General features: G+C 53.3%; 1 protein-coding gene across 1 annotated transcript in view; it reads left to right on the forward strand.

Annotated features, from left to right (window-relative positions):
* The window catches only part of EHMT1 (euchromatic histone lysine methyltransferase 1), a 67,193-nt gene that overhangs the window by 2,609 nt on the left and 51,584 nt on the right, over positions 1 to 13,000 (forward strand). Inside the window, exon 2 of the mRNA XM_026049178.1 lies at positions 7,597 to 7,684. Coding sequence (XP_025904963.1) covers positions 7,597 to 7,684 — 88 coding nt within the window. The remainder of the gene's footprint in view (positions 1 to 7,596; positions 7,685 to 13,000) is intronic.

Here is a 13,000-nt window from a genome sequence, read left to right on the forward strand (position 1 = left end):
CCTTTAAAATCTTCTCTTCCTCTTCCTGGATCCTAGAGAGATCAAGGAATCGCTGTGGAGGCTGCTGCACCAAGGGAATTATCTCTATTCAGGCTCAAGACTTGGGGCTCTGGCAGCGTGTGCATTCCCTGCTCTTGAGGCTTGAAGGACCATATGCTTCTGCCATGCAAGGCAATGGCAGCTATTGAGAAGTGAATCTCCAATTTATAACCCTTAACTACCATTTTCAGAGTTTATTTTTTGTTATTATTTTTATTTTAAGAGGTTTGAAAGCCACCCCTCTTCAGCGAGGAGAACCTGGAAGTCGTAATGTGATCTCTACCCTTGTGTCCTGCTCTCTTCATTCGCTTCCAGATTCCTCCTTCCCTTCCCTTCCCTTCCCTCCTCCCCTCCCCTCCGCCTGCCTGAGTGCCTTGCTCTGGCGCGTTGGGCTCTCGGGGAAGCCGGAGATGTTTCGCTTTGCTGCACCACGGCTGCCCTGAGTTGGTGGTGACGGGGACGACGGGCAGCGTGCAGCGCGCCATGCCAGCATTTACACTAGGCGGGAGAGCGGCGGGAGCCACTCGCACACTGTATAAGCTAATTGGAATGTGTTAAAAGAAAAACAAGAAAGAATCGTAGGAAAAATAATGTGGCACAAGCTTTTTTTTTTCTTTTTTTTTTTAAATGTATTACTCTGAGATCCAAACTAACAGCCTTCTTCCCCCAGACCAGGTAATTTTTGTTTTCTTTCTTCAAATTCCCTGCTAAGGGGAAGGGGGATAAATGGAAAAATGGTGGAGAAGGGCAGAGCCGGTGGGGGTTCAGAGGAGCCGACACGTGAGCCCGGAGCCTGTACTGCTCTGGACCCTGCCATGCTGTTGTGAGCAGCAGAGCCCCTCGCAAAGGCGTCCTTCTCAGCAAACTGCCCTCGCGGCCAGGGCGAGGAACCCTGCAGCCCTCCTGGCACTTCTCCTTCCTAACTCAGGGCTGCTCTGCCCTGCACGGGATGGCAAGCAGGGAAGGGGAGCGGAGCCTGGGGCACCTCGCGGGGCGCTGCGGGGAGCGCCTGCCGTTAACCCAGGAACCTCTCCCCGCCTCCTCCTCTCCTTCCCTGGGTGCCTGCAGGAATACTCTGGTTTGCATTTAAAGGAGAAAACTGTATGTGCTGGGACGAAGCCAACTTGTTTATTCAAGAGAAGTGCCATATTCCCAACCCTCTCTTTTTCCGAGGAAGACTCGACACAGGATGGCAGGCTGGGCTGCAGCTTGGGTTTTGAGGAGGCATCGAAGCACAGTGGCGATTTGAAGGAGCTGGGATCATGGCTGACTTGTTTGCATCGGAGCTTGTGATGCCTTCCCTTCCCACCTCCCCTGCGCCCCTGGAAGGGTTAACTTGCTCCTGCTGCTTGGTGGTGTTTGAGCAGGTGGATTTTGACTTAAATTAAAACAAAACAAAACAAAAAACAATAACACCAAAAAACCCCCCAACCCAACAATCCCCGACCAAGCCCGTGGTGTCGCAGCCTGCTCCCTTGCGGGCTCTGCCCTTTTCTCCCCGCCGGGGTTTCAGCGCTGCCGGCTGCCGTGTGCGGTTGTGCCGCAGAGCGGCGCCGCGCCGGGCCGCGGGAGGCCCCGCTGCCGCCACTGCCGGCCTCTCGCTTCCCGTCAAAAGATGGCAGGTCAGTGTGTGTCTGTAAACAATGCCGTTATGAAATGGCAGCGCGGCCGAGCTGAGCATGCTCAGGAGCAGCCTGTAGGGGGAGGTGATCACAGAAAGATGATCTAATTCCGTGCAATTCTTGGGATTGAAGGAAAAGACCAGGCTCCACACTAATGACAGAGCAGAAAAGCCACTCCTGGGACCAAGCCCGTAGGCCATGGAGGAGAGGTTCTGAGGATCTCCTACCTTTAGGACTTCGGCTACTGAGCAGTGCCTTGTCGCTCTGTCACTTTCCAGAAGAGTAAGGTCTTGGTGAGGCTTTTCTGTAGTTCCTTGAGGGACAAGGCCCTAGGTTGCAGTATTTCTTTTTTCCTTTGCTTCCTCCTTTCCCTGTCCTCTTTCCAGCTCGCAGGTGTCGATGCATTGCTGCTGGCCTTCACCTAGCTTGGCTGCAGGTAACAGAGTGTCGTGCGAGGAGGCTGCGACGCCTGCGTGAGGGCTCCTCCGTCGGAAGGCAGCCCCAAGCGCTGGGGCAGCGCGAGAGCGGCCCGGCCTCGCAGCTCCTTCAGCCCGGCCCCAGCGCGACCACGTCGGCAACGTGTGTCCAGCTGGGATTGTGCGGAAGAGCCAGCGGCAGGGAGCTGCCCCGCTGGAGATGGCGGCCCGGGGAGGGAGCAACAGGAGGACGTGGCGGGTGCGAGAGGCCGAGCCCGAGGAGGACTGGGCACCGGGCTGCTCACGTCGTCCTCCTCTGTGTGCCCTGGGCTGCCCGCTCGCTTGGGGCACTTCTTCATGTTAGCATTTTATTATTGTTCCTGTTAAGCCTTTGTGGGGACTGGGTGTTCCTTAAAAGGGCTGGTTGCTCTTGCTGGAGACGGTGGTGGGTTCCCAGGCCCAAGAATCCCACTCGGTTCCAGAGTTTCCGCTGCTAGCATGAGGTGAAGGCAGGCAGCCGCTGTTTATCCTGACCCAGGACTGCTTGATACCTCGGTCCATGTGACGAGGTGCTGCCTGTGTGTGCTCTGTGTGTACCCGCGTCTGCACATACGTGTGCTCCTGCCTTTAGCTCCCCCGTGCACTGCGACATGGGTACAGCGCTTCCCGGGCGGGAGCTGTGGAAAAGGGGAGCTGTGGAAAAGGGGAGCTGTGTCTATGCTTGGGTCTGCAGCCCATGAGGAGCTGGGTGAACGGGGCTCGTGTTGCAGATACCACGGGGAACCGGCCGTGCAAACGCCCCCCTTTGCCTGAGCTCCGTCGTGCTCTGTGGGGCGTTACAGAAAGTCACTCTATGTCCTGGTACGTTTCGTGCATGTGTCTGTCTGTTCCTTGGGCATGCAGGGACTTGCGCCTCACTTCTACCCTTCCCCTGCTTCGGAAGTTAATTTGTACAGCTGGAGTAGGAGAAAGCCATCAACTTCAGAGCAGGAAAGGTCTGTGCTCTGAGGAGGGAAGGAAGAGTCTGGATGTGAGGAACCAAGGAAGCAAAAAGTTGCAAGTCTGGTTTGAGTTGAGGACAAACTTGAGCTCGGGAGGAGTGTTAGGAGCTGTGGCTAAAATCCTGTGTTCGCATGATTGTAAGAGGCTTATAAGGAAGTGGCCTTAGCCAAAAAATGAGCTCAGAGAATGGGGACTGCTTTGTAGGCTGTGTACTTTGGTCATGACGTTTCTTTCTCCCTCCACATCAAGCAGTTCTCTTTCTAATGACAGACGCGTGGTCGGTGTCTCTCCATGACCAGCAGCGCCAGGCCCTGTACATGAACAGCAGGACTGGCATGGAGCAAAGATCTGAAACCAGCACTCTGCCCATGCCTCTGAAAGAAAGCCTGTCTGTCGAAAAGTGCTGTCTTAATCGTTATTTCATGTGTAATTAGCTGCCACATGTTTATATTCTCCCGGAGCCAAAGACTGTTTTGAGGAAGTTGATCTCTCTTTTCTTTTTAGGAGAAAAAGGGAGGAAAAAAATGAGAGGCGCTGCTGGAGCTGCATGACTTGTGAAGAGCTTTGCCTCTCGTTCCTGCTCCGGCACATGGTGCACAGCTCGCCGCCGCCTCGTGGGGCCGGGGAGCCCGGCTGTGCCAGGGCGCTGCCCGGGGCTGCCGGGGGCCCTGCTGGCTGGGGCCTCCGCGGGCACCCGGACCGCTGCTCCGTCAGACCTCCCTGGGCTGCAAACAGATGTGTTGATGCAGCCAGTGCCCTGAATGCTAAAGAACGGAATTTTCTACAACGTGCAGCCGAGTTGCAGAAGGGTCAGTGCCTTCTGCTTGTTTCCTACCCCAGCCCTCTTGTAGATTGACCTGTTTTCAATGGAATAGCTCCAATTAGAATAATGTTGCTGCAGAGTCTCAGGTTCCTAGACAGGTTTTTTTTTTTTTTTTTAATCTTAAAAAAAATAAGAACCAGGTGAAGGTAGACATCTTAGCACGTCAAGCCTCCGAGCCTTTCCTTGCCTGCCTTTAAAGAACTCTGGCTCGTGATGTAACTCACAGGGCTCTTGGGCTTGGTAAGCTACAATATGTTCATGTTTTGCTCTGCATGAATTGTCATTTTCTATAAAACCTACTTGGAGGAACGTGCTGGGAAGGGCACCCGGATGGCTAAGGAAAATGCCAAGGAGGAGGCTGAGAAGGTCCCTCCCGTGATTTCCAGTTGCTCTTTTGTTTTGGTGTTGTTTTGGGGGGTGGTTTTGTTGCTGTTGATCTGGTTGTCGTGGTTTTAAAGGCACCACAGTAGTTTGTTGTTGTCTGTCTGGAAATGCTGCAGCCCTTGTCCTTGGGCGTCCTGAGCTCTCTCCCATCTCCTCCTAGGATCTGACAGTCGGACAGGAAACCGGCGTTCTTGTAAACAGAGGTGGAGAGGAAAAATGAAAGCTGTGCTCGCTGCTCGCCTTGGATCCTCATGGCTGCTAGAGCCCTTTCAAAGACCTAATCGCTCTTTCTTAACATGCAGTAATTTTTCCTTCCCTTGAAATCTAAAAATAATAAGGGGAGGGTGGGGGGAGAGGAGCTAATGCTTGGTTGGTTGTGGCACATAATCTTTGTGGAGGCTCTCCAGCGATTGAAGATTAATGATGAGGCTGCTGGAGGCAGCGCAATGGAGGCGGTCGGTGCGGGAGAGGGGGAAGAGAGAGGAGGCGAGCGCGAGACTCTTATTGTGAAGCGCCCGGCTCGGCACTTGCCTTTGTTGGGCCTGCCTGGGAACAGCCATGGCTCTGCGGGGAGGGGGATGAGATCGCGCTGCCAATCAGGAGCCGACCCGTTGGGGCATGGTGGAGTGCAGCAAAGAGGGAAGTTGGCTGGGAATTTAGGGGAGGCCAAAGACAAAAAGAAGGAGGTATTGACGCTTGCAGGGCAGTAGCTGCTGCCTGGCTGGGGTGGCCGGCGCCTGGGCACCGGGGCCGAGCAGTGGGCAGGCTCTGACCTGCCCCTCTCCTCAAGGACTCCCTGCACCACGCAGGGGCAGAGCCGCCCGGCTGCTGCCACCGCGGGGAGCGACTTCCAAGCTCTGCAGCAGCCCCTTGGCCAGCCTCCCTCCTGATAAAAATGCTGCTCAAATGCCTTTTCCTTTCTTTTTTTCCCATATTTATTTCCCCCCTTGCCACGGGGCGTAGGGTGCACTGTGCTGTTCCCTACCTGGATGCTGAGTTCTTGTTTGTTTTGGAGCAGCGGGTGAGCGCTGTGAAAGCGGCACCGCCAGCACGGCCCGTTGACTGGTCCTCCTGGGCTGAGGACCAGCAGAGCCCCCGAGCAGCAACTTGGCCTGGCTCCGCTCTGGCACCAAGGCTCTTGCATGAGAAGGGGCTGCTCTTCGGCCTCCCCCAGCACTGGAGGTGCTGCTGGCAAAGCTCCCGGGGTATGGGGCAGCTGGGTGCCCCGACGGGGTCCAGCTTTTCTGCAGGTCTTGCGCCTGGGGCAGCAGCCACGTAGCCAGGTGGGCCTGATTTGTGTTTGGGGATGCCCCCTGCAAAAGAAAGGGAACGTAGTGGGATCCAAGGAACACTAGTGGCAGATGTGAAAACCTGGAGCTTTGGGTTGGAATCAGTTTAATGATGCAGGGATCAAGAGCTTTATTTGTTATTAGGAAAGCTGGGAAAACAAACCAGGCCTTTCGATGAACTGAGGCTCCTTATTTTATGTCAGTTTCTGTAGCCAGAGCTTGGGTGTTTGTTCCTTGTGCCCCTGGTCTACAGTGGGCCTGGCTGGTTGTGTTTGCATTCGTCTTGCTGCAGGATAAGCTCCTCAGGAAAATGAAATTACCCCTGTCTGCAAGAAGTCAGGGCAGAGAGGTAGTTTATGGATGCACGTGTTTGCACTGGGGCTGTATATTATTGGCTTGGCCAAAAGGAAAAAAGAGAAGTTGATCTGTGTTCAGACTTAGGGCTGCGTTTTCTGATCATCTAACGGAGGAAATTGTGATCCGGCATCTGCTGGGCGTTTGTTTTGTTTGAGGCTGTCTGATCGGCTGGCAGAGCGGGGCTTTCACATGCCTAAAATTTTTGGTGTCTGTCTTCAACCCAACGACTGCGTATGTAGCGTCTGAGCTTCCTCCTGAGGAGAGGCTTCTAGCTGTGGATATATTTGATGTTCACTTGTGGGGCATGGAGCCACCCAGCATCCGCTTGTGAGGAGCTGTCCTCCAGGGTGCCCTGGCTCCCCGTGAGGGCCGCTGGCACGTGTTGGGGCTGTGCCGCCTTCCCTCGAGCTGCTGCCTGGGCGCCAGGCGCGTCGCCTCACGGAGCGCAGCGCCGGCCGCAGCGGGGCCGCCGTGGTCCTGCCGCCGCCCGGCTCGTCAGGGCCGCCGGGTAGCCCGGCGGGAGCTGCTGCCTGTCCTCGGGTGGGAAGGCAGCTGTGGGCGCGGGGGCACGTGGCAGTGCGGCCGAGCTCGCCCAGAACCTGCTGGCGGTAGCGGCTGTGCCTGCCGCGGCGCTGAGGCGGGGAAGGACCAGCCGCAGGCCGTGCTCGCTGATGAGCGCCATCGCGGCTGCGTGTGCCTGCCTTATCTCGCGCTCGTGTTACAGGAGATGGACCGGCTTTCTGTCTTTTATTTTATCCTTTATCACTGTGCGCCGCGTTAAACCTCTGGATTTGCGTGGCCGCGGCCCATCTGCTCGCGGCGCGGGGCGCCCAGGCCGCCCTGAGCGCAGCGGCGCCAGGCAGCCTGTGAGGCGGCCGCCGTGTCAGCTGTGCGCCGAGGCTCTGCAGGGCCGGGCTGCGGGGCCCGCGCGGGCCTTCGGCGCCCAGGGACCCTCTCCCCAGCTCGGCTTCTGGGCCGCCCCCTGCCCTGTGCCAAGGTGGGCTGCAGAGCTGGAAGGGCAGCGTGATCGCGGGTGTGCGAGGGACAAGCGGGGCGAAACGGTGAGGCTGCGGCAGCGAGCTCCTCCGCTTGCATAGCGGTGGAGGTCAGGACGCTGCAGCTCACCCGCGCTTGCGTTTCCTAAATCTCATCCCAAGAAGCCTCAGCCACAGAAGCGGCATCCCCGTGCCTGCTCAGGCTGATCTCTGCCACGCAGTGGGAAATGGGGGACATGAAAAGTGCCCCCAGGACCCACGAGCTTTGCAAGGAGCAACGGTCATATCCTTGGGACGTCTTCTAGAAACGCTTAAACCCATGTCTATCTCCATGTGCTCAGCTGGATTCCCAAAGTCCTTACATGTCGGGGGGAGAAAAATAATATCTGGCTCTATCTTAACCAAAGAGATAGAAATCTCATCCCTGCATTCCCAGGCTCCGCTGCCTTGGAGATGAGCAGGGCTGGCGGCCTGCTCAGCTTCCCAGTTGTTCATCTTTGACCTGGGCCTTGGTGGCGGGTTCCTGACAGTTACTCTGCAGAATGAAGTTTGCCCATGATGTAAGCAGGATCTGTCCCCAATTGTATCTTGTTTGAAACGTGCTGTATATATGAACAGTTGAGCTAAATGCTGCTATTTCTTCCCTGTCTGTCCCCTCCCCACCTCTAGCGAACAGTGCTGAGTAAGGGAGAGACAAGGAAAGACGCCTGCATGAAGACTGAGCTGCTGAAAGACATCACCAACAATAAGGAGGAAGGTGAGCACCTGCTTCGGTGAGGGCCACCCCTTGCCGGTGGGGCTGGCACGCGGCGCAGCTGGCAGCCGGACCAGGCTTTGAAGATGTGCCCTGTCCCCCGCGGCTGCCACGTGTGCCCGTACAGGAGCTGCAGCGGGCTCCTCTGCTCTGCTCAGCAGGGCTTTTCCCCCAAAGATGCAAATTTGGTTTTCAGGCCATCCCTCGCCTCCCACCTGAAGAGTTACGTCTGATTTTCACTTCTGCTTTGGTGTGGCTCTGAAGGAGGCTTTAGTTACTTGGAACTTCCTTTGTGTGACTGGTTTTAACTGAACTCTGATCCCTAGCACACAATGACCTAGTGCATTTCCTCCCTCTGTTAAACTTGACTCTCTTTTCCTGTGAGTTTCTTTGTGGCTCCAGAACAGGCACTGATTGCTCCAAGATGGCCAGGGTGGGGAGATACTCTACACATCCACAGTGCCATTATCATGCCAGCGTGGGATGCGAGAGGGCTCTTTTGATTGGTTGGTTGATGTGTGCGTGTTTTTTTTTTTTTTCTTTTTTTTCTTTTTTATTGTTCTTTCTGCTTACCTTTACTTTGCAGAAAGGATGCAGGTTACTTTCTAGTTTAAGGAAGTCTTTCCTATGTGGTTGTCTGCGAGTTGCCTGCATGCAAATCTGAGGATTTAACTGTCAGTGAATTACAAAAGAAACAAAACAAAACACCTTAGTCTTATTTTTTTCTTTCCTCTTTACCCCCTTTTCATGATTTCATTATTCCTTGCCTAGTTACTTCTCATTCCTCTGCAGGAATTTAGTGTATTTTTGTTCTGCTCTCCATAATAGAACACTAGAAGATCACAGAACCGACCCTAACAAAATAACTAACCATGCCAAAAGCAAACTCTTGGGCTTGTTTCAGACCTGTGCCTGTACAACCTTACTGTTGCTTTCCGTCCTGTCCAGCACTCTGTGAAGCTCCTCCAGTTAGAAAGTAAAGCTCCCAAGCTGCTCAGCATTGAACGCTTTGCTGGGACTGGCCACGGTGCTTGCATGTGCGACCTCCGATGTGCCAAGAGCAGAGGTGAAGTCGGAGGTGGCTGTGGGAGCTCACAGGGCTCTCGGAGTAGCCTCTAGCCTTGATTACCTTGCTCGGCTCAGGACTCTTAACCTAGTTTGGCTCTAAGTGATCTCAAGGTAAGTGGCAAGAGTCTAGCGGAGTGAAAACAAACGCAGAGCCTTGAATGTTGTCACTGGTTTTGACTAAAGGCAAGTGTTGTGCATCAAAAGGAGGCGGAGAATCTTGCTGCGCGGGAAGAATCTCAAGGTGCTCAACTTGCAGCCACTTTGGCTTGTTTTATAGTCCTCTTATCAGGGAAAAGTGGTCCTAAAATCCAAAGTGCATAGTTTGCATTCTTGTGGTGATTTTTCTCATCATGTCCTGATCATATCCTTTTTTTTTCTTTTCTGGACGTACCATGTGCCTACAAAGCCAGTGCTTTGCTTGGTTGCTGTGCTGTATGCACTGTTGGTAGCTCACCTTTATTAACCAACCCATTCTAGGGTTTAGTTAGTCGACGTCTTTAAACTCTGCTAATAAATACCAGCGCTCAGCATTTGCCCGGGAATTTACATACTGGGATGTTGCAGGAACATTGAATCATTACAGCAGACTTGCAAGATGGCATTTGGAAATTGTGTCCTTAAGCCCTGTTCCCAAAACTGAGGCTGGAGGCAATGTGTGGAGCTGGGATGTGCGGATCGGCAAAGCACCCGGCAGCCTGGGAATTTCTCCTGACGCTTCCTGGAGCGGTCACCGTCTCTTTAGAGGAGGACGCGGATGTGAACAGGAATCCTGGTGCAAGTGTCCTGGTGCTGTTGTGCTCTGATGGAGGCAGAGCCACGTGAAGCAGGTGCATCTTGTGTTACATGGGGCTCTTCTCTATAAAATCAAATTAGCTTTGACCTGGCTTCTCTTCCCTTTGGGAAAATTCCCCTGGCCGACACTCTGTGAGTGCTGAACTCAGGATATCAACCCTGAGGCTTGAACTTGCAGATCCAAAGGCCGGTTGGTGTGCTGGGCTCGAGGTGTCGTGTATAAGAAGTCACTTGTTACRTTTTCCCCTTTTTTATGCTCCCCTGACTCAGAAAGGTTGCTCTGAGTTTCTGAGGCCAGAATTAAATCCCCATTGGAACAATATTGGAATGGTAGCTCTGCTGCTGCCTCAGGGAATGGCCATTTCACTTACACCTCTATATGCACACTTAYGTTTTCTGTGTGTCCACGGTGAGATAGGAAACTGGGGAAGCTTGCAGCTTCGGAGATGAGATGTCTGGGTGTGCAGTAAGCAAGAGAGGCAGCGCCGGTGCTGCTGCGGGGCTGCCCGTCCCGGCACCGGCTTCGGAGCTCGGTGCTGCCGCGCGTCGCTCACGCGTGCCCGTGGTGCCAGCGGCCCCTGGCAGGGCTGCGAGCCGGAGGGCACGAAGGGCCTTGCGGAAGCGCGCTGCCTCTATCAGCTGGCACCTCCTCGCCCACCGGCATCTGGACACTGATGAGGAGGATTAATTAAACTGTAGATTCCACATAGATCTGTAGTAAWGAGAGCTTCAAGTGTTCCTGGCACTTTAGTTTCTGATTCTGGGATTGAGGCCCAGGCTGTGTAAAGCCTGGGCCTCAGCGCAAGTTGCTCGCTAGACTTCATGTCCCCTTCTGTCTACAGTTGCTCAATATAGACAGGAAAAAAAKCTGTGAATGAGACGGTTTTTGTCAACCATGGGGAGACGTTCCAGCTTGTGGGTAAAAGTTGAGGTCCGTCCTCCCCTCGGCGGCAGGGAGGGCGAAGGGGCAGGTGGGCGGGAGAGAGGGATGGAAAAACCAAGCTGCTCTCGTGTTTCCTTGGGTCGTGTTGCGTTTAGCCTGACTTGGAGAGGAGCTCATCAGAAAGTAGTTCCTCCCAGGACTGCAAGTGCTGTAGCCATCCTGCCGGTGCCCGCAGCGCCGCGCTCGCTGCTGCCTCTCCCTGGGCCGTTCTGCTGCCCTGCTGCGGTTTTTTTTCTTTTTTTTTGCTGCTCTTTCTCAGCCCGAAGATGGAAAGCTGCAGTAAGGAGGCAGAAGGAGGGAGCAGGCGAGGGCAGTCAATAGCAAAGCCTGCAGTTAGGCTCAGCGTTTCGGAAACCTCACCCGAGGCAGCCATTTTACGAGGCACCGGYGGCGGGCCACAGTGCCAGATTAGAAATGCACAGTTGATTTGCTCTCAAATAAACTTAAAACTGCTTTCAGAGAGAGTCAAGGTTTGAAATTCCTGAAGAAGCCTCTTATTTTCCCCTTTTCTCCCCTCTCATTGCGCGTAGGAGATTGCAGCGTGAGGGAAGTGCCGCTTTCCACGGAGCAGCTGCAAYCTTTGCATTATCTGCTCTGGAGCCGGCAGCTTTAATGGGAGAAAAAGAGCAATAATTGTCTCGCTGTGACTTGCTCAGCGTTTCAGGTCCCTGCTCATACCCTGGGCGCATGGGTGATACCCAAGGTGGTCTGGGAACACGGACCGCCTTCCCCCGTGGCTCTCCTTTCCCCCCCTGAGTTAAAGGAAAAGCAAAATAGTGGGGAAGAAAAAAGAGAAGGAAAGAGAAGGGAAAAARACAAGGAAGGAAAAAGTTCTCCTCCCGGAGAGGAACTTGGGCCTGAAACTTTCAGTTGTCTTCATTTCTTGGCTTCAAAATGGTCAGATTTTTGTCCTTTTAAACAAAGTACAGGACCTCATCTACTATTTCATGCTAGTTTGGACTCTTTCAACATGGTTCTTTCTCAGAATCCTTTATATTTCTTTATATTGTATTTATATTATAATACAAGATAAAGATAAATAAGATAAAGATAATATATAGATATTATTTATCTTATATTTATCCTTTATATTATCTCTTTCTCAGGATCCTTTATCTTTCAGCTGTGTTTTTCTTTGCTTTACAGTTTTCTTTTTTGCCCTTTGAGGAGGAAGGGGTGGAAGGAGCTGTTGCAATGTGAGGACTGTGAGCACTTGTGTAACTCCCTGTTGAAAGGCTTATGCCACGAGACTGTTGGAGACTGAGCAAATGCCTGATACCTGCGATTGTTTTAAAAGATGCTCTGTAAAGTTCTTAAGGCAAAAACATGTCAAGTGTGCGTGCATACGTGACTGTACGCAGCACTTGCTCGCGCGGCAGTTCAAAATGCGCTTGAAATCATGAGCTTTTCTTTTAAGTTTTCTTTGCTTGGCAGCTCTGAGCTGTGATCCTCTCTTGCTGCACCTGAAGGCCTTGTGTGTCCTCTGAAGAAGCCGAGCTCTGCCCTCCTTGGAGGGGATGAGAGAGGCCGAGGAGATGTCCGGTGGGAGGCAGGCGGCCGGCTGTGTTGGTGCAGGCAGAGCTCAGCACCAACGTGTTTGGGTGGGAATTGCAGGTACCTCTGCACTCCCATGTAGGGGTGCCCCTGTGCTCGGCAAACCTGGCCATGCTTAGGTTTAGGCCTAAAGCATGAGGCATTAGGTAGTGTTTAGCGTGTTCCTGATTCATCTCCCTGAGCAGGGCTCTGAGTTACGGAGCTCAGCACTGCAGGAGCCAGGCGGGCGCCTACTGCACGGGCAGCAAGTCTCATCCGACGGGCACCAGCTTTGGAGAGCCCTTGGAGACATCTAAGCAGAGGTAAAATGAGCTCAGCCGAGCTCTTTTAGCTTCTCCCCTCCTTTGTCAAGGTTCGATTTACTTCGTTGGAATTTTAATTGTAGCTAAATGTTTTTATTATTGAGAGAGGGAAGCTTGAACTTGAGTGTGGCTGATGCCAAGGGGCCTGTTTGTAGAGTGGTGGGAGGGCTGTGAACTCTCGGTTGCTCTCAGTGAGTAGTTAATTCAGTGTTGATTTAAGTATGTTCCTGGTTATTTCATTCTTGGCCTTTGGGAGGTGCACGGATAACAAATCTGCATAATTTAGAGCCTGGAATTCTTTATTAAAGAAGAATTAAAATACAGACAACTTTTGGAAGACACGTACGTTTATGGGTGTGCATTTCCACTTGGTGGGAATGTCAGATCCCTCGCTCAGGGAAAAGGCAGCGTAACAGGAGACTAATCTTGAGTATCTTACCTCTCATACACCTTGCTGGATTTTGTATTAATTTTGAATACTCGGAAAGGAAWACAGCATCATGGACAACGTGACAAGCTTTGGTGGTGGAGATGGCCTTGGTCTGAAAGGGACGTCTGGAGATCATCCAGTCCCAATGCCCTCTCCAGCAGGGACACCCAGAGCATGGGGCACCCGGTCACATCCAGGCGGGTTATGAAGACCTCCAGAAGGAGCCTCCG

This window comes from Nothoprocta perdicaria, unplaced genomic scaffold (genome assembly GCF_003342845.1).
Source record: "Nothoprocta perdicaria isolate Ctin4 unplaced genomic scaffold, notPer1 scaffold_6, whole genome shotgun sequence".
Taxonomy (NCBI): domain Eukaryota; kingdom Metazoa; phylum Chordata; class Aves; order Tinamiformes; family Tinamidae; genus Nothoprocta; species Nothoprocta perdicaria.